At 37.6% G+C, this 26101-nt stretch overlaps 1 protein-coding gene across 1 annotated transcript in view; it reads right to left on the bottom strand.

Annotated features, from left to right (window-relative positions):
* The window catches only part of LMBRD1 (LMBR1 domain containing 1), an 85020-nt gene that overhangs the window by 42869 nt on the left and 16050 nt on the right, over nucleotides 1–26101 (bottom strand). The window contains exons 4-7 of the mRNA XM_052781802.1: nucleotides 20953–21050; nucleotides 19895–19962; nucleotides 14306–14394; nucleotides 12879–12952 (exon numbers count right to left, since the gene is read on the bottom strand). Of these exons, the coding sequence (XP_052637762.1) occupies nucleotides 12879–12952; nucleotides 14306–14394; nucleotides 19895–19962; nucleotides 20953–21050 (329 nt within the window). The remainder of the gene's footprint in view (nucleotides 1–12878; nucleotides 12953–14305; nucleotides 14395–19894; nucleotides 19963–20952; nucleotides 21051–26101) is intronic.

Genomic DNA, 26101 nt, shown 5'->3' with positions numbered 1-26101 from the left:
AAGCCTCAGGCTGCTTTCTCTGCTGTTACTGAATGCCTGATCAGCTTCATTGAAACCCCATTTTACAGTATGAAAAAAAAATTCTAAATTTATAGTTAAAACAATTTATTTTGGAGAAGGTTCCCCTCTCTTGAATCCCCACAAGTGATCCATATAGATCACCCCCTATCAGTTAGCTTAAGGGCTGGAAAGCCAAACTTAAGAGCTCACTACCTAGGAAGTACCAGTTAAGGTCATCATCTATGAGCAACTATCTCATTCTGATTTGAGCATCTGCCCACAGGCAATAGAGATAATATCTCTGGATGGATGAAGTTCATATTTATACTTCCTAGATTTCTTCAAGTAGGTGGCCTTCTACTCTAAAGAGAAAACTAAAAACCAAAACAACTTAAAGCAACAGAAAAAACAGCTTACCTATCCTATGAAAAGAACAGTCTAAATAAAGCTCTTCAGACTTCTTCCTTATTTGTTATTCACAGAAGCAGTAGCTAGGCCTGAGACAGGAATTTGCAAAGAAACCTGTCATCAGCAAAGCAAGAGCCTGTAACTCACATGAAAGCAACAATTCAATACTGTTTATGCAGTATCAGTAGGCATTGAAGAACAGCAAGAAGCACACTCTAGATATTCTCTCAGCATGCCATTGAACCCAAATATACTCTGTGCTCCAGACAGAGCACTAAAATACCTCAATAGAGATTACATGAGCATTCCTTCCCATTTGCTTAATCTTCACTTCTCCTGTGTCCCTTTCTTTCCCATTCTGTCTGCAGCAGACCTAGCTATTCTGTCATTCCACAGTTAAGATTTAGAAAGAAGAGTTGCTGTTTTTATCCTTTGGTGTCTTGCAGACTCAGCATCTTAAAACACTTTAGACTTGCTGAACTCACATAGCCCATAGCTAGATATGGGAATAGCCTCCTTTCTTATTAGTTACCAGGTATGTTAATAGTCACTCATAAGCAGAAGATAGAAAACAAGTGAAGTTGAGACAAGCTGTAAAATCATGTTTTACAGAAGTTGCAGCAAGCAACTATGTCAAGGATAAACCCTTGAATACTAAAAAAATTCAGAAAGTTTTTCCACTGGGAACCATAACTGCTAGTTTAACATTTTTAAATTGCACAAGATACAAAAGAGTTGTACTGAAAAGGGTGTATTAAGGTGGGAACACATAATAATCAGCCAGATCAGCCATAAGGAGCACAGAAAAAACACATTGAAATTAATATAGCAAATGCTTTTAGAAAAAGAGTTAAATGAGTTAAAGCTAACTTTGAACACCTAGTGCAAAAAGCCTGAAGACATCAAGTATCATAGTTTAACTAGAAGTTGATTATGTTCCACTCTCTACATCTGCTATGTTCAGCTAAGATATGGTCTAATGATTAACTTGTGGCCCAAACAGCATAATCTCTCCTTTTTAGAGATCAAACAGAACAGGTAAGTTGTTTCTGATCAGTTTGGTACACAACCAGCACTGTAGTTGAAGGTAGTTCAGCAACTTTTTCAGTTCAAGATATTTAAGAATTAAACATGTGATTTCAAGGAATTATCAGAAACTACTTGTGTAGCACAGCAGACAGACTCCCCATTCTATTTATTTTTAGAGGTTCATATATCAAGCAGATGTGGCTTTTAAGTGCTATCACTGAGGTGCTTTAAAAGGTATATATATAATCTTGCACAAAAAGTATAGAAATTAATACTGACAAACATTTCTTGCATAGCACTGCCCTCTAGCGAAGTCACATGAAACAGCCAAATAAAAAAAGAACTCTATTATATCAACGTATAAGAGGCATAAGAAGAAATGCTCACAACTTTAAATATACAAATATTCAAATTCCTATTTTGTTACAACAGCTTGTTTCAAGGCTTCACCTGAAAGTGTGACCATGGAAGACAAAGTGTTCAATTCTACCAACTACACTGTGATCAAAAATGCATCTATTCAAGTAAAACAGCTAAACTCTGGTTCAGGATATGCAGTGCTTTAAAGAAATACAAGTCAAGTACAAGTTAGTTTGTTTCAGTGCGGATATCCCACAAACCCCCCTCTATTTCAAGCATATTTTGTTATAGAATTATGTTAAGCATGAAGGAAGTCACACTATATCTTTTATCCCTCATAGCAATTGATACAGCTCAGTTGCCTATACTGAACACTGTCTCATATGAATACAGTGCACCCTTGTCAGCATTGCTTCCGATGGAGCAGGTAAGCTAGTCCAGTTAAGTAGTCTCAAGTGTGGGGCACTTTCATATGTCATACCAATACAGGCAACACTTCTGCGCTTGAACTAGGACTCTACCTTACTTGAAACTGTTCCTTTCTTCTCTGCACACCTAGACTGCACAGTTTTCTTGAAAAGTAATCTGACTCTACAAGTAAGAGTCAGCTACTTTCTCACATTAAAGAAATCTGTCTCCATCTCTGGCTATCTACACATTATCATTCTAAAGATAAAACTTGGAATTCAAGAATTTTATTCTAGAACACCATTAAGCATGGCAAACAGTGACAGTGGTTCACACATCCTCCCTAAATTGTAAAGAGTAAAGGAGAAAACCTCCTAAATGCACCTGGAGATGGCATACCATCTCATGAACAGTTGTGTATTTTTTATTTTTATTTTTTGGAAAAGCTCATGCCATACAGCTTGGAAAATCATTCAATATGTTAACTAGTAAAACCTCAGTTCTTTCATGGAAAGCTTTAGTATCCAATCTTCAGTTGCTGTAAGAGCATCTAAGTTTCTGTGTAACATTGCTATGAAAAAAGTCTTAAAGCTTGGAATAGATTGACCAAACTGAACTGGTATGTTCAGTATGGTATTTCTTGCATGATCTGTTGTACACAAGATGAACAGTGCATTGAGTACTTGTTTATCCATTTCTAACATTCATCACTACAGTATTTTGCTGCGCATTCACCTTTCTTTTTCATATTATTGTTTTCTTTCCACCATACAAATACAAAGATTGTCTCACTTATTTGTCAGTGTTTAAGTGGACAAAAAAAATGCAGTCAAGGTTTGTAAGAAGCAGAAACCAAGTATGACAGCCCCTACCCTACAGTTGTTCCACTACGCACAGTGAACTTGTACTTGCTGGACATACAACTGAGTCAGAGTCAACTTTTTTACAGATAAGACTGAACATAACTATTTCGCCCAGCTGCCATCTTCTGCATTGCTCCATCAGGCTTAGAAGAGCATTAACAACCAAAGATTAACCTCCTTTCAAGCTGCAACTCTAACATCTCAAAAATACAAAACTATCATTGATCCAGCAGTTTAATATCTACAGTTCTTCAAGAGTGTAGTAGGAATCAGGCTGTTAAAACAAATAACACCCAAATTGGTTTGCTATTTCAGTTATTTACTGCTTCATGGAGAAGTGAACATAATCAAATAACTACTCTTCTTTTATATTTAAGAATTGACATTGAAGTGATGAAGTGGTAATGACAATGAATGCTACTAACTTCTGGATTTCTCAGTAATTGATTACTACTGATTTTCTTTTAAGTAGGCAACGAGTGCTTTTAATGTTAGACAAACTATAAAAGGTTTTAAGCTTTTTGGCTGTTAATAAAAATAAGTCGACTGTAAGAAAAGTAAATCATACTCATAAATTAGGTGTGAAAAGGTCATTAAATTTGTCAGTAGACAAACAGAGCTTTGTAACATCTCTTTCAGGATAGAGGAAAAAGGATCACTTCACAATTTTGTAAGAAATCAGATAATGCTTATTAAGTGTTTTGGAAAAATTACAGAGCCAATTATAATCATCCTTCAAGGACATGCTAAATGAGATGCACAAGATCACTCAAAAATTAATCTGCCTATCATTGTGTGAGTAATACATTATTCTGCCTTGAATTCAAATAGCAATCTGGAGCTGACAACAACTATTGTTTTAATACCTAAGGCAATGTAAAACCATTTCAATGCAAAACACATTAATGAAAGAATAGATGCAAGCTACATCATCTGTGAAACCGTTTCAAACAAAGCACTGCAGCAGTAATTTATCATTTTCTTGTTATATTCCACACTTATAGACATGGAAAGCTGTCAGTATAAATCATCAAGGTCATGGATTTGCAGAGGCCCCCTGAGGATCACTTATTTAAAATTGTTTTGTAAGAAATGTGAACATCAAGTGCTGTACTTTGTATTATGCATTACATAACACCAAAAAAGTAGACTTTGTGTTATTAAAGCTTTAAAGCAGAAAAGCAACTACCAATTCAAGATTATGTTGAAAGTTGAACCATACCAAGAAATAAGTTTAAACATTACACATTTTAACATTGCATGTACTTGAGAAAAGTGACATCTGTCTATGCTCCTGTCAGCAATATTAACGTATCTATCGTGAGCAATTGTAGACTTCATATATACTTTTGATAAAACCACTGTTTTATTATTTCCCCTTAAGTTAAAAATTTAGAATACACATCTTCCCTAGTTGCCTCTTTCTCCCCCTTTCCCAGTCTTCCAAAGTGTCAATTAATGTCAAGAAAAGACTGTTCTTCAGTGTATTCAGCAAGGAAATGCAACATTAAGTGTGAGTTTTAGTATTATATTCTAGAAGACCATGCTAATAAGGATCAGCTCAAAGTTAGTCACAAGAAACTTAACTGCAGCTTTTGCAGCTAAAAAATACTTTTATATTTTTACTTCCATTCACAGAAGCATGCAAGTTTGCTTCTTGCACAACCAAATTTTTAAAGTTACAAAATAATGGAAAAAAAAGTCATTTGTATTGCTTAGATTAAGAGAATTAAATGCGGTTTTCTTCACCCCCAGAACAGGCATATTATCCCTTTCACTTACACAAGGAGCTTCTGAAAATTGCCACCTACCAAACTATTTAAAAGTTATTACTACCCTCTGACACAGAATAGCCTTGCAAGAGTTAGTAGTTACTAAAACATAGACCTACCTACTTCTCTGAAGATACTGCATACTGTTTTTCAAAGCACCCACTGCACTGCTTTGAACATAAGTGGTACTGAGATGAATAAATCATCGTAAGAATCTCTAATAAATCATTTTCTTACAAAATAACAGCTGTGATGGAACAAAAGCTTTCCAACATGAGTTAAATGAGGTTATAACAGTAAAACCAGTATTGTGAAATTAAATTAATCCAGTAAAGAACCAACCTTACTGTCAATCACTGTCCCCTCAAACTTTTCATAGGCTACAGCCAAGCTTAAACACAGAAGACATCTCACACCATGAGGTACCCACAGTAAGTGTGGTACCATCAGTACCACTGCTAAATCCTGCAGGTCCACTTCGAACACAGACTGCAGAACCTCTGGAGATCATCTGGTCCAACACCTCTGCTCAAGCAGGGTCACCTAGAGCTGCTTGCCCAGGCCCATGTCCACATGGCTCTTGCATATCTCCAAGGAGGGAGGCTCCACTATCTCTGAGCAACCTGTGCCAGTGATCAGTCACCCTCACAGTGAAAAAAGAGTTTCCTGACATCCAGAGGGAAACTCCTGCATTTCATTTTGTGCCCTTTGCCTCTGGTCCTGCCACCGAGCACCACAAAAAAACCTGGCTCCATACTCTCTGCACTCTCCCTTCAGATATTTGTACACATTGATAAGATTTCCCCAAGCCTTCCTCTTCTCTAGGCTAAACAGTGCTAGCTCTCAGCCTTTCCTCATAGGAGGAAAGTCCCTTAACCACCTTTGCAGCCCTTCAGGGGACCCCTTCCTGTAGCTCCATATCTCTCGTACTAAGGAGCCCAGAACTGGACCCAGCACTCCAGGTGTGGCCTCACCAGGGCTGAGTAGAGAGAAAGGATCACCTCCAACGACCTGCTGGTGGTACTCCTCCTAATGCAGCCCAGGATACCATTAGCCTTCTTAGCAGCAAGGGTATACTGCTGGCTCACGGTTAACTAGATGTCTACCAGAACCCCGAGGTCCTTCCCTTCAAAGCTGCTTTCCTGCTGGATGGTCCCTTGCATGCACTGGTGCCTGGGTTTGTTCCTCCCCAGCTGCTGGGCCTTGCACTTACCCTTGCTGAACTTCACGAGGTTCCTGTCGGCCCATTTCTCCAGCCTGTCAAGGTCCCTCTGGATGACAGCACAACCCTCTGGAGTATCAGCTGCTCCTCTCAGTTTTGTGTCACCTGCAGGCTTGCCCAGGGCACACTCTACCCTATCATCCCAATCATTAATGAAGATGTTGAACAGGACTGGACCCAGTACTGACCGCTGGCGTACACCACTAGTGACTGGCCTCCAACCAGACAGACTTCATGCCACTGATGACCATCCACTGGGACCAGCCATTCGGCCAGTTCACAATCCACCTCACTCTCTGCTCATCCAGCCAACATTTCATAAGCTTCTCTGAGGATCTTATGGGAGAGCCCCCACGTGGGCTGGGTCTGGCTTCGCAATGGGAATTTGGAAAATGCAGATCCCTGACAAGATATTTTAGCATGGTATAACAGCATAGTAATTGTGTCAAGAGTTGAAGGCTGAAGCGGGAAGCATTACTCTGAGAACAGTTTAGTTCAGAAGCGTTCTTCAGAATACAACTTCTGAAGCTTTAAGAATTAAGTGCTATGCATATCTGTCCATAAACTTGCTTTCAGAATTTTGATTTACTTTCTAAAAAATGGTACTGTAGCAATATGAGTAAGGTATAGACCTAAACTGTTGTTACACTCAATTTCAAACAAATCATGCTGTTAAAACAACAGTATTCATTTTACCACACAACTAATTGATTTTTTTTTTTTTGTCCTAACCTATAAGTTCGCTACACTCCACAAAAAGCTTTAAGTTTTTGGAAAATTTAGAGAATTCAAGTCTGTGCCCACCTCCTAATAAAACAAGGACCTTAGGAAGAAAAACTGCTTATTGGAATAGCTATAGTAAAAAAACAGAAACAAAGCTAATAGAACAGAAGTTTATAGGGCAAACATAAGAGGCAATTTGAGAATTTACTGTTATGGACGTTTTAAATAAGGTGAGAGACTGTCAAATACAACTAAGACATCTGCTCCAGCTTATCTTTATACACCACCTTCAAAATGTTTAGCCTCATGCTAGACACCTATCACCTCCCTTTGCAATCAAGCATTAGAGAAGCTCTGTTTTTCCTATAGAAGGGTAACACTAGTGAAAAAGGTTCAGACTCAGGAACAACACAGCCCACTGCCAGACACTGTTATAGGTTCACAGAAGCCACAGTTGCCACATTCTGCAGGACTGTCCCAAATGTCATCACATGAAAAACTAAACAGAACAAGCCTATTCATTTTCCCCTCAAAGTGTGGAGTTAAGATCCTCTCTCTAAACATTCCTTTTAGTCCTCCTCAGTCATCTTCCTTGCATCTCATTTCTATTCTCATTTGAATTACATGCTGTTAAGAAATGCCATAAAACATTTGCTCCTTTAATCAAATATTAGCTGTTGACTGCTGAAGATATTTCATAGCAAGCATAAAACTTGAATTTAACTCTAATTCTTACAGTAACTCTTGCTTTTAATTAAGAGCATCTGCAGAAACATATACCATCTTCTGTATGAAGTTGTCACTGAAAGCAGTTCTGAGGAAGCCATGACCTTCCCTGAGAGAAGCAACTCTTCCATTAACTCCTTAAGCTGGTAATTTCAATGTTAGTACCCTCCCAGTGATTTCCCTTCAGGGATGAGATGCTTTCAGGTTCAATATGTATTACTAATCCCTTCCCAAACTCATAACTAATATTTCACAGAAATTGAGGAACTTGGGAATTTTTCCTACCATATAAGTTTTTTCTTCAGCATCTTCAGCTTTAACAGTGTATTTCATGCCACCCCATTCAGAAGCTGGGGACAAGCTCACAACTCAACAGCTAAATCCTGCATTTTTCCCCTCAAACTACAAGAAAAGCTCTTCTCAGTACGTATCACTAGGTCAAATTTAGTGAACTGATTCTGATATTCGAAGCCATAGAAAATGAAAGCCAGTGAGCTAACATAATGACAACCACATCAAACTGTAGTGTTATCTACCTTTTTATCATACTCAGTAACTTAAGTCCTCAGTTGTCAGCAACTCTGGTCCAGCAAGATGCTTCAGTTTGTGTTGTTCCCCACCCATCCCCTCCGCCCCAAAACCAAAGGTACCGAATGTTACAATATTACATGGTCTGGTAAGAAATGTATTCTCTCTTGCATGAATAGCTCACCATGTACTTCAGAGTAACACAATAAATCACCTCGGGGCCTTGAGAGGCCCAGAACACTGATCAATGCTGATGGTACTCCTTAAAAAACAGATTTTAACTAGATTAGCTGTCGGGCTAAATTGTTAGTTCCATAATTTAAATAGTAGCCATTTACAATCTCAAGAACATCCCCCCCTGCACAGGGGGGGCCTCCTGTGGAAGCAGCAGAATATATTTTCATAGAGAAAGCCTAGGAGCATACACACACAGAAGTGGGCTTTTGCTCTCAGTTATCTACTCAAATTCAAGGCTGCCTGCTGCCAGTGTGAAAGCCTCTTTTCCCGGGTTCTCACAGTATTGTATATTACCACAGTGCAAAAGCACAATTTTAGAACAGCCATAATCTAATTCTTCACACTGAAGGCCACACAAAAGCAGCACTGTTAACATACATTTGACTAACTGTAGAATGGATAAATTGTACTTCAAGTGACTTAAAAAGAATCACTTGATTCATCTGTTTCATGGTACTCTTCCACAAGTAACATTTTAAGATGAAATCAGTCAAATGCAGTCAGTGCAGGCACAGCATTCCCATTTACTTTTAGTATTTTGTGTTAATTTAGTAGGCATTCAATGTAAAAACATTCTTAATTAGGTATGAAAGTATTTGCTAACATATCACTTATTACAATACAACCTTCATTAGAAGTTTAGAATAGATTTTTTTCTTTAGAGTAAAAAGGTGAATATGATTATACAGAAGACCAGATACACCCGGTTCTTAGCTTCCCTTTAACAACAGAATTGCAACACTTGCAATGGAACAGACGGAGAATATTCAAGAGTCAGGGGAACATTAAAAAAATTCAGTTGTCTATACTACAAATCCTCAACTCCTAACTAGTATATACGAAAGATCTAAGATCACCTCTGTTCAGAAACAAGGGAACTCAGACACCACACATTGTGTCCCCATCTATTCTCTCTACCCTTTCTTCCCCATCATTTGCTAAGCACTTGTGGAAAATCTTGAAGTAGGTGTCTTTGTTCTTGTGTTCACCCTTACATAAAGGTATTTTCTTTTTGTGTTTAAAAAAAGAAATCTACCACCAATTATCAAAGAGTGGTTTGATGACTAAGCACAAAGGCATCCCACCTTTAGAAACTGGGACAAACAGTTTGATAGGCATGCAGAAGGCTGGCTGAAAAATACAGGAGCTTAACTACTTAGTCCTCAGATGTCTGAAGTCAGAAGCAAGCATTATAGACAAAGTCTCAGAGACTTGCCTGCACACTAATTCCTTTGTCTTACCTAGAGGTTCTGGGCGGGGTGAGGTTTATACAAGACTAACACAGCAACAAAAATCCACAACACAAAGAAGTGGGAAGTTACCAAGAGAAAAACAGTTACTCTCTCCAGAATCACGCTTCTCCTCCCAACTGGAAGGAGTTGAGTAATCCAAACTGGTAGAGACTGAGAAGCTATACTCTGGGCCAACCTCTCACCAAGGCTTAGGGAAGTGTGACAGCTCAGGAACTTTTCACTACTGAAGTAACTTTTGCATTAAGTGTACCACTGGGAAAAGCCCAGCCCACAATATAAACTGTAATGCAGGTACTTGGCATCCCCATGCTGTCGAGGTCACACTCACAATCCACTCTTCAGACCATGAGAACAGCACTGCTCATGTTGTCATGCTGTTACAGGTGGAAATTGCTCACATAAGGAAGCCTGGCCATCACTAGCAGTGGGCAAAGTGTTACGAAAGCACTAGAGCATAAAAAAAAAATCTATTCCTACTCCAACTTTGAGAACACAGACCTTCTAATAAGTGGTTTTCACTGTCCATGACGTATTTGTACCTCAGTCCACCCACATATCAAAGACAGCTCACTGTTTTCAGCATAAGATTCTACGAGAGCCTGCAAACAATGACAAAAAACAATGACCAAAACCACTCTCTGAGGTAGACAAGAACCACCTCCTGTGTGAGCCCATCCCTAAACCTTCTGTGAAATAGCTCCTCCATTTCTCCTACCTTGCCATAACACCTACTGTAAACAGAAGGGATAGTTTCAGAAGGATCAAATACAGCAGTTAAAACCAAAGCAAATAATTCCATGTTCCAGGCATTTGCATGGACAGCTTGGTTGAAGTTTTCCAAGCAGCAAATTAGCCTAAAATTTTAGTAATTAAGGCATTCAGAGAAGACTTTTAGCTCATGCTTGATGTTTCACCTTATGTACCACCCAGTATTTGTACAAGTCCTAAATACAGTAAGACTAAGGCAACAACATTGAGGACAGAGGTATTGTCTTCATCTGAGAAACCACACAGACACAGCACACTGAAGTTATTGAACATTAAACAGAAGTCCCATATTTCCAGGTTCAGCTAGTTTTGAAGACAGAAGCATATTGTGATACTCAGCTGAATGGTGCCTACAACCAAACTGTGCTCCAAAAATAAATAGGGAAATAACGTCAGAAGTAGGTAATATTAGCAACAAATCAAAAAACTTCCAACTGCTGCTTTCTTAAACATAGTTTACATTTCAGTCAGCAATAAATTTGTGCAAAATAAAACAACCTTGCATTTTAGATACTTATAGACATTTACTAACAGTTATAAAACCATACTTGGGTAGCCGTTTGGAAAAAACAGTGAGGATATTCTCCCAGCTAATGAGTTTGTTCTTAATGTTAGTCTCATGGAGGTTAAAACACATTACATGTGCTCTGCAGTAATGTAATTGAACAAGAGATTAATCTTTCCTTCCATAATTAAGGGAAACAAATTTGCTAAAAGCTGACATGTTATTACAGGCTAAGCAAAGGTCTGGATCTTTTTTGACCAGCACACAATCTAGATGTCAGCAATATAGCCTGAATGATTTAGTGACCCCTGTCAGTCAGAAAAGGCTTAAAGTAATAAAATTTACAATTTAGGTCAAGTTAAAGCACTTAGTCAGCAGGGCTGAGAGCAATTCAGCTCACCGGAGATACCTACTAGCTGATCCACCAAATTGCTCTCCTACCTGCTGCACAGAGCCTGATGACCACCAAGCTGTCAGTGTTCTGACACTTATATCTAAGACCCTGTACTAAATTGCCTCACATAATCCTGCTCTAACTTACACCACCTGAAGTCAGTAGTATAGAGACAGAAAATCATTAGCTATTCTTGTTACTCAATTTAGATTTAAGAGTCTAAAGATAGTATTTAGCAGGTACTTTAACCACTTACTAGTTACAACTAAAACACTCTTCCCTCTTTCTTATACCATTGTTCTACAGTAATTTTATCCATTTATCCTTTGCCTGACAACAAGCTAACACAAAACATCTCCTTGGCTAGCAATGCATCAAAATAACTTACTTCATGAGCTATTTTTACAGAGCCACTTAGAATTCACTAGCAAAGCTACATAGGAACAACTTTACTATGTTAGAACCAGGCTGCAATGGAAGAGAAAGTTGCTTTAGCAAGGACATGAACTTAAAGATGAAAACCTACCAGGAAAACACTGACTTCTGAGAATTTTTAAAGCTTTGTCTGCAGTTACCTTGAGCTTTAAAACTTGATCTTTGTTGCAAAATTTTACCATGATGACAAGTTAATACATGTAGCATTACAAACAGGCTGATTATTCAGTGACTGAAGAAATAGAACAGACTGGAAAAGCAAGTGACCACATGAACATCAAATATTGGTCAAAGCTAGTAAGTTAAAATGGTTTCTTTCCTCTGCACATAAAAGCAAGAGTGAAACAGTTTAACTTACATAGCCTTAATCATATGATTTACAATCAGTTACAGAATGAACACTTCCAAATCCTTTCAAACTACAGAAAGAACTACAGTAGTTTAGTTGCATGCCTAGGACTACCAAGAATATTCCCTTTAGAAAACAAGCCTCTAAACAGTTTCAAATTCTATTTGCTTTTAACTTTTTAGCTATTCTTGATTTAAGCACATCTCAGATGTTGCAGATTCTTTATACCTAAAACTGAATCCTGACATGCATAAACATTTACCCTTACTCAAATTCTAGAAATATAGAACTGTGAAGCAATGCTCTGTTAAAGACATTGCTTTTGATTTATTGAATGAAGAACAGCCTTTTACAAAAAGCGACAGTTATGATCGAGAACATTTTGCATTCTACTTCACAATTCAAGTTATTCTGCCAGACTTTTCTTTGTAAAGCTCTGTAGAGATAAAAACATCAACGTAGAAAAGTTGTAGTGAAGCTTATATTCAGTATTATAGACTGACCAGACCAAATCCAGGTTATGTCATAGTTCAATGAATAAAAAAAAGCAGTATTTAGTTCTCCACTGCTGGATGGAGGAGACAGAGGCTTAAAAACAGGAGGAGCCAGTGAATGTTACAAGCCATAGGCCACAATGGGACCTCCACTTGCAGAAAGACATTGAAATTAAGCCTGATCTGTGCTCAAGTACCAAAACAGTGGTTCTTAAACTTGCAGTAAAAAAGTTATTCCTCTCATTCCAAGAACTCAGAAGTAGTGTTTCAAACCATGAAAATCCAGAGCTAGAAGACACTGTTGAAGCTGTTTAGCATGATGACAGCTTTCCATACAAGTACAGCGCGTGATAACTGCAATTATCACGAACGTAAAGAGCTGAAACATTTGTGTAACAACTTACTGTGTAAGTGATAGCTGCCAACATTCCAATCACAGTCAAGGAACTAATGGAAAATGAAAGAGCAGTCAAGCCATCTGCAACAACAACAAAAAAAAAAGCCCGTTGAAAATTCCAACAGTAGAGGTATAAGAACATTTCTTACTGAATTGGTTTCCTGAAGATACTTAACATCATTAGGTTGAAGGAAAAAAAAAAATGAGACATAGTTACCAGACATCACAACTCAGATGAAAAATTCACCTGGCATAGTTTTTTGTCAGCAGTATATCCTCCTCCAATACTGCAAGAAGCACGACAGTCATCTCACCTTTGCTACAAGTTCACAGATGTTGCATTCCGTCAAATGGTTGACTAGCCACTAATGAACTTGCTCCCACAGCTGTCTAATGCCTCTTCAAGACTTATTTCTGGCCTCCACAGGGTGCTGTGCTAAATTTTCACAATTTGCACATGCATTCTGGATGGTTCATCTTTGTTTTGTTTATTATCCCCTGATTTCTCATAATAAAGCACTATCCAGAGAATCAGGCAAGCACGAATCTTTCAAACAACCAAACAAGCCAGACTCCGGGCCTCAGCTTCACCCAGACCACATACATGCAGATGCACAAACTGGAAAAAGGTCAGGGGACTAAGAAATTACTGTAGCCTTACTATCACTATAGAAATGAAAAGAGATAGTAGAGGAAAAGCATTACCAAACTCATCCCCAAAGGCATCAAACTCCCCAAATCCTCCTGCATAATTTCTCACAACAGACAGCCCTGTCCCTAACCTCACCATGCAGGACACAATACAGCAAGCTTTTTTGGTTAAACAGTAGCATGGAAACTTATAGTAGCTATTACAGAAATTAACTTTAAGCAATCAATTTCATGTTTGCACCCAGTCATAGTAACTGAACTGCTATTTAGTGTTCTCCCCCATGTCCTCCCCTTCCCTCTAGTGAATTCAAGAATTTAGAGCACAATAACTTTTATTCCTACATTTGGAAAGCGGCATCAAGTCTGTCTTAGCTCACCTATAAAACACTTTGTTCACACCTTTGCTCTGAAAGCACACCCTGGCTAAGTAACACTTAAAAGCTATGTTAAGTGAAGACTCCATGGAAGAACATACTTTCCCCTCCCCACCATTAATATCACAGGACACAACATTGGAATCCTTGGTGTCAAATGGGAACTGTACTGAAAGCAGACACTGCCAGTATCTCCTCTCTACTTCAATGACAGTTCTGGTTTGTTTGTTTTTTTTATCTGAAGAGAAAGAGAATAATCTTATTGCAAAGATTTAGTGTAGATGAGCAGTTAGAGTCCAGTTAGAAAACTGTCACCAAGCAAGTTAGCTTTCTTGTTCAGTCAATGATGAGTATGCCAAGATAAGTTAGTAGCAAGTTAAACAAAGCTCAGAACAAATCTCAAACTTACGACTACTTCCAAATTCTTCAAACAGGAGCTTCACTTTCTCCCACTCTGTGGAATTCTTCTTGTTGGGAATATTCAAAGGAACAAAAGCACTGTAATAGAGCAAAAAAGCCATCTCACTTAGCCCAATAGTCAAATATCAAAAGAATTCTACTTCCAAGTTAAGAAAATAGAAACCCATTTATTCCTGAAGAAAAATTGTCTAACGTTAGGTTTAAAGAATTCTGAAGGCAATGCTTCATTTTATTCACATTCCCCTCAAATGCTATATTTGGATCAGCAGAGTACACGTGTGAGTGTGTGCAGAGGCAGGTTTGAAGTCAATGAACAAGTGATTTTCTATTTACCAGTCCTAAAAGAGGTAAGGACCCTACACTCAAGCATCATTAAAAGATGTATCAATCTGATTTACTATCCTGGTTTGACTCGTGTGCTGAGGAGCAAAAAGACTTTAAGCATCAATTGAGACAAATTCTCTTATAAATCCACACCTCTGGAAGTTAGAAGAAAACAATTAATGATTCCCACACCAAGCATTAATTAAAGTTTAAAGGGACATTTATCTTCCATTATTACACCTAAAATAACAACACATCTGCTGCACTCCATTCTTTGTTCTGTAGTTGGCCCAGAAAACTGAACTGTGGAGAAGTTAATTAAATGTTTTTGACCTTCCAATAAGCGGAGACTAGCAAAGAGTGCTCAGAAGAACGTCAGGTAGAACAGTCCCGTAGCTGACAGCTTCCTGCTGTCAGTCTGCCCATTTAAAGTCCAATAGTAAGAGTAACTCTTCAGCATCTCCATAGGCAAAACATCTAGTTGTGTAAAAGCTGGAAAACAGAACCTCCATACCAACCTGAAACCATAGATTCCAGACATAGAACAGAACACGTACAAGTCATGGGGAAATCAGATTTGGAGGGAAATGTTTCAGGTAAAGAATGTGAGAACCCAAACCAAAGTCCATAAAGAACGCTCACAAATATCTTTTGGACTTTTGTAAGAAAAAAGTACATAATGAGATCCCTGCTTCAAGTCCCAATAAACAAATGAATAATAAATATGCATCTTCCAGAACTATGCCTCATACTTCAAGTACAGAACATAAGCATGTGTTTCAAAGGTTAGTGTTAAACTAACTGTGTGCACTTATAATCATCACATCAAAACCAAAACCAAACTGGTACTCTGCAAACAAAGTTAAAATTTTAATATTTAAAATCTTAACTTTTAAAAAGTGTTTGATTTTTAGCTTCTTGACTATGCAGGAGGTAGATTAAGGCTAGCGTTTACATCAGTTGATGCATGCTTGCTGACCTTAGATTTTGTTCTTCTATCTGCCTCTAGTAGTAATTCTTTCTGTAAAATAGCATCCAGGCAAAATTAAGACACAGGTACTAAAACAAGGTTAGGCAAAATTTCTACTTACAAGAGATAGCAACACAAAAAAATGCAGTGTTATTTGCTAAATAGGGTTAAAATAGGAGACTCTGGGAAACTAAGTGAGCTGAAGCCATTTTATTTTAGCATCAGTATGAATTTGCTATCTGTGGACCACATGCAGGGAACAAATGAGATATAAATATTCTAAGTGGTTCTTACAACTTGCTTGCCTTTTTTCCCCCCCTCCAAGAGCAGTAAGGTTAAAATATTTAATTTTTTTTTCTGCGACTACCTACAATCAGCATGTCAAAGGACACTAATCAGAGCAGAAGCCACGGTACCCATTATACACACTTTTCAATTAGTACTCAGCTAAATCTTGACTGAATGAGACAGACACCTCATTCTGCTCCTGCTCAAGTTCCATGCACGAAGGGCCTCAGAAGAATACAAGTGCTATAAAGTCACACACTTTAGTTCCAAGGAAGCAGGAATCTTATCCCCCTTCCTGAACAGGGTCCCTCAACTATTAGCAAACTAGCCAGAAGGCTAGCTAGCCCAGCTAAGCAGACTTTTGGCCTCTAGTTTAACAGGCCACAAGAACAAGACAGAGTTAGCATGCCTAGCCATCTACAGACCTGCGTCCAGTCCACACTCCCAAAGGATCTCCAAAACACAGCCCATCCATTGAACCAGCACAGCACACAGCAGTTTAGGCCTATTCTTCATGCACGCTAAGCTAGAAAAAATTTGACAAAAGTCTTGGCTATTTTGCTATGTTGACTAAATGGTCAACACAGCCTGAGGGCCATAGTGGCCATCAACAGAATGAGAAGTTTCCATGCTAAATAACTCCATTCACCTGTCATCACTGTGATGTAATACAAGTCAGTCCATTGACAGCAAGTGAATGGAGTACAAGTGCCAGCATAGGCTTTTAACAGGTATAGCTGAGAATTCAGTTAATGTAAGCAAACCGAGCAGCTCAGCTGTCATGTCTTACACTTGGTGTTCTGGACACAAATGAAATTAGTAACTGCAGTAATTTTAAGAATAGAAGCAAACTGCTATGCTGTTTAAAACACATCCTAGGAATATTATGATTAAGCTCTAGATCGTTATCTAGGCTGCAGAACAAGGAAAGTAAAGGCAAGACAAGCAGTTTAAAACTATTAACTTTTGGCAGGGCTAATAACACACAGGTGTAGATGGGTCAAGTTTGATCCTTAAATCAAGGAGTGCCATTAACTGTCATCCTTGGGGAAAATAATTTCTAACACACTAGATTTAAACTCATTTCCTTAAAGTGAGTTCTGCTATAATATAATTTGCATAATTATTTACAGGCTAATTAGACACATATTCATAGCTTTTTAAAAGCTAACAGTTCTAGAAAATTTAAGGTAACCAGTTTAATTCCAAACACTGACAGTCAGTGAAACATTCCTTTTAGAACCAAACATTCATCAACCTCAAAAGCAAATGTTTTAGTTCAAACAAGACTGCTGTATAAGGGTGCCTTAACATAGGTTGTAGTATCTCAAGCCCCTTGGCTCCAGCACATGACATTTAGAGTAAATAAACTCTATTCAAGGAAGTAGATAATTTCTAAGAAGGGAAAGGCATTACAAGTAACTATTAGTTCAAGTATCCCAGTGTAAATTTGTCCTATACTTCACTTTTAATGATACTCTGCATCAAGTTACTTGTGTGCAGAGCATTTAAGTGCTATTACAGACACGCACATTTTTGCCACAGCAAGAGGCTCTGTAAGACAACTAGAGTAAGAGGTACAAATAATACTCCTAACAATTTAGACAATGGAATCCTGCTCATTGAGCTGTGTTACCAACTTAGAAAAAAACCTCCAAGATCATCTGGCACAAAACAGGTATTATGTTTCCCCAAATAGTCACACAGATCTCTAATGGAGCAAGGTAAACATCCAGGTAAGAATAAGATATTCTTAAAATTCAAGCTTAATACAGCTTTTACGGTTTCTTTCAGGACTGCTGACCAGGCGAGAGGTAGGGACTTCTTGTGTAGACCTATATTTAAAGGAACCAAGCTATTTATTGACCTGTTTTAATTATCGAGATTACTTGCTAAATCAGTCAAAACAGAGGTTGTCTTGATATGAGACACCAGTCATGTAAGCACAGGAAGATAGACTATTTGCTAGGCACTTAAAAGGTAATATTCCAACCCTTCTTGCTCTTAACCTGTGTGCACAAGTATTGTAGTCCATTAAGCCTAGCCTCCTAAAATTAAATCCAGTACATAGAATTCCAGTCTGTTTTAATGTTGGTCTGATCCTCACCACCAGTGAGAAAGTCTCCTGTTACTGCCAAGTATAGGCCGTACTGCAAGATTGGTCTTCACTATTCACATTCAGTTGAGCCCTTCAGGTAGAAGCTTCAGCTCCAACACTTCTCTTTCCTATCACACTGGGACTTCTGAGGCTGCTCTTTGCCCTTGCTGTGCAGACAGTGGACTAAGACAGGTAACTTTTCCATAACAAGCACGCATATAAACACCGAAACACCTACTATTTTATTTATATAAACTATACTAGAACCAAAAGTTCACATTTTTCTTCAGCAGTCACCTCATTTGCTTCCTAAACTGAGCTGTTCAGTCCCAGTTTCCCTTAAAGGGGACAGGCAAGAATTATATTCTTCTGCAGCAGTGTCTTAAGTAGCAAAGGTGCTTTTCCATTCTGACAGCATTAGGATGATGCTACTATTTAATCATTACCATCTTAAAAGAAAGCAAGCAACCTCATACACATAATAGCAGAAAAATGATTTCAATTAGAACCCAGAAATACTTAAATCCCTATCAGTATCTAAAGGAGTCCTGCCTGCCTCCCTGCAGCAGATACTCCTGCTGTTTAGATCAGTGGGTTTCAAGTCTGTACCTATGAAGAAGCACTGTTCAGTAACTTAGTCCCAGGTTTGCAAGTCAATCTCACTGTCATATGGCACAGTATCAGAGAGGATCACAGAAGCCACTGTAATTCACAAGTTGTAAAGACTTTAAAGAACAAACTAAGAGCACAGAGGACAATTAGGAAGTCAAGAACCAAGTTCCATCTTACTGGAAGAGAAGAACAAACATGCTTACAGCTGCTGAGGATTCAGCTGACACCTACCAGAGACACTGCAAAATTTTATAAACTGGATATATTATACCATACCTATACGTATGCTTAAAATGTGAGCTGACACTCACAGAAACAGCTTTTGTCAGAAGCTTTAGTAATATTTCTAGACCATGATTAAGATAACTCAAACTCCTTTAGTCTCTCATAATAGCAAGTATGTGACTTTTAATTGAAAGGACAGACTTCTTAGAAACATACCTTAAGTGTTTATCAAAACTAAAACAATATTCCAATAAGGTGGTATACAATTAGAAGCATTATCTTCACTCTAGTTTCTACTTCACACTCCAGTACTTCGATATGAATCATTTTAGCATACATTTTGTAAATTTTATCAACTTCATTGCTGCAGTCAAAATGCTAAAAAGCTTATGACACAGCATATATTAGAAACATTCAATATTGGTGTGCATGTCATGCTTAACGGTGATCTTGAATTGAATCTGTAATACTGCTTGGAGTTTCAGAATAACAGCATTTGCTGCAAACAAGCTACCCACATCAGTAACATCTGCCTTTCAAACAAATGCCAGCAAAACCTTTACCATACAAGGCAAAACTATGTCAAGTATTACCCCACATTATACTTATGTCCTTCACAGAACACTTACATTTAGGAAAGTAATAAGCATGTAACACCTACTCATATTCCTAAAAGCTGTTTTGGAATGTCCATGAAAGCATTTGACGGAGGCAGAAAACAGAAAGAGCACAAATACTTTACTCCGTTGTACCCAGAGATATCAATACAGCTGTAAATATCATAGCCATCATGTCCTCAATGGACATTCACACTGCACAAACAGGCAGAACTTGGAAGCACAAGTACCTCCACAATTAAGAAAAGTTTCAGCTTCCAGTTAAACTCTTAGTTTTCAGGTACCTAATTCTCATGATATTTAAGTGCTATTAGAGATTAAGCTAAATATTCATTATACAGATTGAGTGCACTGTAATCTACCATTTTAATCTTGCACAGAACAAAATTCTCTTTGGGGTTCTATTTAGTATATCCCCTGTTAATGTTCAATACAAATACTTACCCAATTAAGAGAAGAACTGCACAAATTGTGATGAATCCCAAAGTATATTTGAGTGCAGTTTTAACCTGCTGTATATTAAAGAGAAAGTTAACAAATTAACATAAAATAAATCCAAAGGGATTTGTGCAATAAGTTATGGCAAAGCATACTTAGCATAACAAGTGTTCTACAAAGGGACCTGCACAGAAAAACATGAGTAGCTTTAGATACAAGTCAGAAGTATACATTCTTGAAGAATTTCATAGCTTGAGAACTATGAACAATGACATTGAATTATGTTTCCATCATAAACTATGCACTTGAGCAGCTGTGGCCAGAAGCCAGGGTACATTCATTCAGTGCAAATACACTCAAAGAAAATTCTTATTACCAATGCTTTATATTATGGCTATGATTAGAAGTCTTTTTTCTCATGTTAAGGTTACAACTGAATAGAGGGGAAAACAATCATCATCAATGACTAAAAAATTCTTTAAGAACAGCATTTTCGTTTGAGAAGTTAGTAGCTTCCTGGCATGCATTTATTATATTCCCTGGAATGTTATGCATGTCAAACAATCTTCAGTGCATTACAGAAATAACCCAATGCTAGCTTCAGGTAAATTACTAGTGCCTACTTCAAGAAAAAATGCAAATGCTACAAGAAGGATGGTACTCCAATGTAGTGTCTATCTCAGAATCAGTATAATCTTCTCTACTTTCAACCAATTCATACATGTTTTCTATTCTAAGAAAATCTCATGTAAAAAGTTTTAACTTCCTGTATATGAAATCAGGCTCAAAGGAATTCGTAGGAAGCTTAAAGAATTCATGGCAATACAGATGTTAATTACTTATCTCACTAAAGTTTCATTTCATGTGAGACCACAGTGCTTAGAGTAGACTATGTCAGACAGTGTTATTAAGAGCTGCCTCAGTATTTTAAAGGAACTGTAGTAACAGACTTAGAAATGCTATTAACATTGTAGTATTCAAGTTCGACAATCATTCTTGCTTTCATTTTTGCCTGTATTCATTTGTCTTTTCACTGCTCGGTGCATTTGCTAGAGTGAACTTACTGAGCATGTGTTTCCATCATCTTCTTCCTTCTCCTCATAATAGAAATAGACAAAGGGAATCCACAGAAAGACGCAGAACAGTATGATGGAGTACAAAGCTAGGAGAAAGAATTTAATTAAGTGAAGAGGCAAAGTTACATTGGCACTTCATTCACTGCATAGTAATCCAAAGGAAAGAATCAAACATCAGTTTACTCTCATTTTACCTCTTAATTTCAAGCTTTGAAAAGTTGATAAAATTTACTAGCCAGCATACGAACTATTACTATTTTGTGAACTCCAAAAGATTTACAGAATTAACCCTTTCAGACTAAGGATTTCAGATCCACCTTCAATTCAGCCAGGATACAAAGACTAAAAGTAATCATCTGCATGCAGGTGATATACAGGACTAGCACGAGGGAAGAGGTAGCATGGAGGATAGTGAATAAAAGCAAGCTATGCCACCTAATAACAGAAGCTGTTCATAGAAAACATATACAAAGATATAACAAATTTAAAGCTATTTTGATCACTGGACTCCATGCTCAGGGGATGTTCTACTATTAAAGTACATTACAGAGGGAAGTCATGGTTCTGTTACTGATGACATCAAATCACAAAATAGAACAAGCCGTAGCAATATAGTATCATTGCTTAACATGCTTTTTTTGAAGGAAGGACTAATTGGAGATTGCAACAGACATTATGTGAGTAGCCACTAAATCAAAACAGTCACACTGTCATATTACTTTGATGCACAGGTGATCTTAAGAGACTTAAAACCAGCTAGTTGAACCTAAGTGAAGGGTTAAATTAACACATAAGCCTTCACAAATACTAACTGGCAAGTTTGAAGACATTAAGAAAGCTAGTCAAAATCAATTGGACTGATTAGCCAGTGATATGAAGGGAGGAGACCAATTTCAGACCAAGAATTTAAAGTTTAAATCTTCAGCTCTCCATTATAAGAAGTTACATACTTTTTCAGACATAATTATTTAGCAAAATCCTTCAACATTTCAAAATAACTTATACTATGAACATTTCAGAAGTCTATTAGGAAACTAAAAACTATCAAGCAATATGTTACAGTATTTGCACTCCACAGGAAAGGTAGCCTAGAATTCTTACCAAAGCCCTCAATGTTACAAATACCACACAACCAAGACTGCTTGTGCAAGCACAAAATCACCCCTTTGAGTGGGTAAGTAAAGATACCCAGGACCACACAAATCCTGTGATCTTCGGCTATTTTTAATCTTTGCCTCATTTTGCATAACTAATTAGTGCTTTCCCACCACTAACCAATATAATCATCCCTAACTTAAGTTTGTGGGCTCTTAACCTGGCTAGTGCACTCCTTAGAATATCCATGTGCTTCAAAGAGATCTACCTCAGTACTGTTACTGAAGGTGGTGCAGAAGCCAAATAAAGTATCAACACCTAGAACCTAAGCATGAATGAGAAGTGATTTCTAAACAGAATTCATTCTATGGAAAAATATTTCAAGATGTTAGAGGCATCTACTGTTTAGAGTGCTGAGTTAGTATGCTAGTGCAACAAACAGAAGAAGTTCTTGGTTAGTTCATAAGCTTTCTCACATTTGCCAAGAGCATAAAATTCAGGGCTCTAAGACACCTTAAAACTTCAAACTCTGAAATGTAGCATTCTTCAGCCTTCTACCACAGTACTCAAACTGCTTCAATACTGTGAATGCTTTCAAAAAATCAAGCCTCTATAATGTAAAAATCTAGGTTTTTAGATTAGTCCAAAATCCACACTGCACTGTGCCAGTAAATTAGGCAAGTTATACGCATCATTAAACAAAGATCAGAATAATCAGCCCATAGAGGTCACTGCAAGCACAGAAAACATCCTCACTTCCAAGTTTTGCTGTATTAACTTCAGCATACCTTACTTATGAGGTACACTCATTTAGATAAGGTACTGATCCATGTTTCTACCAAGGGGATAAAGGAAGGGATACTCAAATTCAAGAGAATAGCTATGAACTGTGTGATATAAGGCTACCATTTACCACTACACCAGTCAAATATTGGTACTACCTAAATGCTGTCACTGCAGTAACTTAATTCAATTTTAAGAAAACAGCTCAGGCTTCTGAAACTAAACCTGTTTTTTTTTTTTTTATTTAAGCCATTGGTGTTCAATTACTGAATACATAGCTAATCTGTATCTTAAATTTGTTTTACATAGTTTCTAAAAAGGAAAGGATTTATGGTTTTCTAATATGACAATAAAACATACTGTCTCCTAACACTTTCCTGTAATTCTTCATACTAACATCCAGTTTTCTAAGTTTTACCCATCTGTGACAGTATATTAGCAGAGTACTACTCTCAATGGCTATTGGCAATCAGCTACACTTATTAACTGAACCTTTTTGCTAAATTGTCTTATTTAATTGGATTGCAGCTGTTGAATAGATGAATAGTTTGTCCAGCCTTCACCAGGTTTTGAAAAAGCCAATCAGAGCACAAGCATCTGAACAGCATATAATAAGTAAGCAGAGTTTTCAACTCTGTCCAAGAAACACTACCAAAACTATTATTTTCACATACTGCTATTAACATCACTGTATTCAGCTTTTAAAGGACTGTCGCAAGTGTTTGGCAACTAATTTTTCAAAAAGTTTTGGAAATCTATCTTATTATCTTTAAGTCATCTATTCAAAGCTTCCAGGCTAAGTGATGCCTCTCAATTCAAGTGGTGAATTAGCAAGCTTACACCATTTCAGTAAAGCTTAAGTCAGAGGCAATTCTATAAAACAAAATCTTTACAGAAGTTATAACAGTTCAATACCATGACCATGTGAATACCTAGAGGAGTTTGTGTGCCAAGTAAGTGGCTGAATTTAAGTATTTTTACTGTGGAAGTCAGATCTGATATGTAAAGGCAATCAGAAAAATTACTATACTAGTTGCCCAAACCCATCATTTGAATAATACATTGCAATACGCAAAGAATTCGTGTAAAACCAGATCAAAGACACATCAAAACAAGGTATTTTCATTCAGGAAAAATTAAGTTCTATTGAACTAGGCATTGTTACCAACATTTCTACTCCAATTTCTTTAAACTCCTTCCCTTTTCCACATCCCAGGGCTTGCAGGATAACTATGTTTAGGATATTGTTTGCATTCTGGAGTATTTAAATCAAGTTTAGATGCAAGTCTAAGCAGCTCTAAGTAGAATATTGCATAAAGCCCTTGACATCCTCCCTAAGTTTCATAACTTTGAAGTTATTAACTATAAGGTTCTCTTCATTGTCAGGGTAAACAAAGCAAATGACTATCCACATCAGCCTTACCAAAAGGTTAAATAACTGTACATTCCATGAAGTCATAGTTAAGCCAAAACCCAAGTTCTTGCCAGTGGTCTCCAATCCTCATGTTCTTGCCAGGCATTTATCAAATTAAGAAAAAAGTCTATACTGGTTTAACAATATGTCATGTCAGCAGGAAAACAATAGGGAAGAGTTTAGCCTAGATTTTTACAACCCGATGTAGTAGAGTGTTGAATCCTCTAGAAAATGGAGTAAAGGAGGGCCCAATGGAGGATTGAACCTTTTAAAGATCCCACTAAGCCCTCTATGTCAAGCCAACTCCTTAGTAACTTGAAACTAAATATTACACACCTGCTTTTGTATACTCTACCCTCAACTATCAAATCAAGATGTTTCAACTCACTAAAAGCTTACTTGGTAGCAACTGAGTTTTTTCAGAAGTTATCCAAGTAGCCAAAATCAACTCTGAAGGAAAGTAAAGTCAGTCAGGTGTTAGAAAATGCCACTCAGCTTCTTGAAGAGAACAAGAGGTAGCTTCTGGTCTTTATTTTGAAAAGCCAAGACACATCTGACCAAAAGCATATTTATTCTCACATTAGCAATATAAGGTAAAAAAGTTAGTTTCAGATAATACTGCTAAACTAATTAAAACTTACCTAAAAGCTGATTAGCAAGCTACAGGAAATACCTACCTAGCCAGTCCCACACTATCTATAGAAGTGTGTCAAAGAGATTGATTCCTGTGTTTTAGTCTCATTACAGGTCATATCAAATTAATGCCTTTCTCATAGAACTCCATGAGCTCAAGCCCTACACCTTCTTAAGAAAGACTGTACTGGCTATTAAACTAGTGGGAGAATCCAATAAGGTATAGTTCTGCAAGCCTTACCTAATAAAACATGCTTCCATTTCTGTAATTCAATACAAGTTTGGAAAAAACATAACAATCTTGTAGAAATCAGTGCAGAAAGCAAAAGAGGAGTCAGACCAATGGTTCATCAAGCCCAGTACTGTTCTCTCAATGGTGGGAAAAGGAAGAGATACTTAGAGAAAGCATGCAGGCCTGGTCACTTGCTGCAGTTTCAGCCTTTAGGACTTCCCCAGACAGCCATCACTGGAGCATGCTGGCCTATTCCCTTCTCCTACTCAAAATGAGTCCATTTCAAGCAGGCAAATGACATAAAAGAGCTAGCAGCGAGGCTGATGCTGTTGTACTGATAGGCAACTACAGTATACTTAGAGCAGTACTAAGTGTAACTGGATATTGAAGATGCTCATCAGATCTTGCTCTGTCAGTTATTTCTGTGGAAAAGCTTTCAATTTTCACCCTCATCTAAGAAATATGATTAGGTCAGATTCTTCTTGACCACATTTGGCTTGGTCTTTAGCTAAACAAAATCCATCAAGTTGAAACTCAGCATGTGAAGTATACCACAGGAGTTGCTTCTAGCTTCAAGTCTCCTGTACCCCATGATCCATTCTTGACTCTTAAGGCATGGGCAAAAGCCACACTACAGAACTAGATAATGTGTCCAAGTTAAAGATTAAATACATGGTTTTTACCTGCGAGTTCAAGACTGTATAAGTGTACCTAGAATAGTCACACATGACTATTTACTTCTAACCATAAGCACCTGAGAAGCAGACCACAAAAGCACATCAGCATTCCACACCAAAAACAAAAGAAAAACCAGAATCTTATTTACTTGACCACAGCAGTTAGATGCAAAAATGCCTTCCTCAGTGAGCATTAAGAGGCAAGTCACATTTGATCCAAGGAGGGGTCCCACTTCCCCTTCTCCACCATCCACCTGTCATATTAAAACTCTTCTTTGCACCAGCTCCCATGTTTGCTAGACC

Source organism: Harpia harpyja, chromosome 3, assembly GCF_026419915.1.
Source record: "Harpia harpyja isolate bHarHar1 chromosome 3, bHarHar1 primary haplotype, whole genome shotgun sequence".
Classification (NCBI taxonomy): domain Eukaryota; kingdom Metazoa; phylum Chordata; class Aves; order Accipitriformes; family Accipitridae; genus Harpia; species Harpia harpyja.
This window is presented reverse-complemented; position numbering and strand designations above follow the sequence as displayed.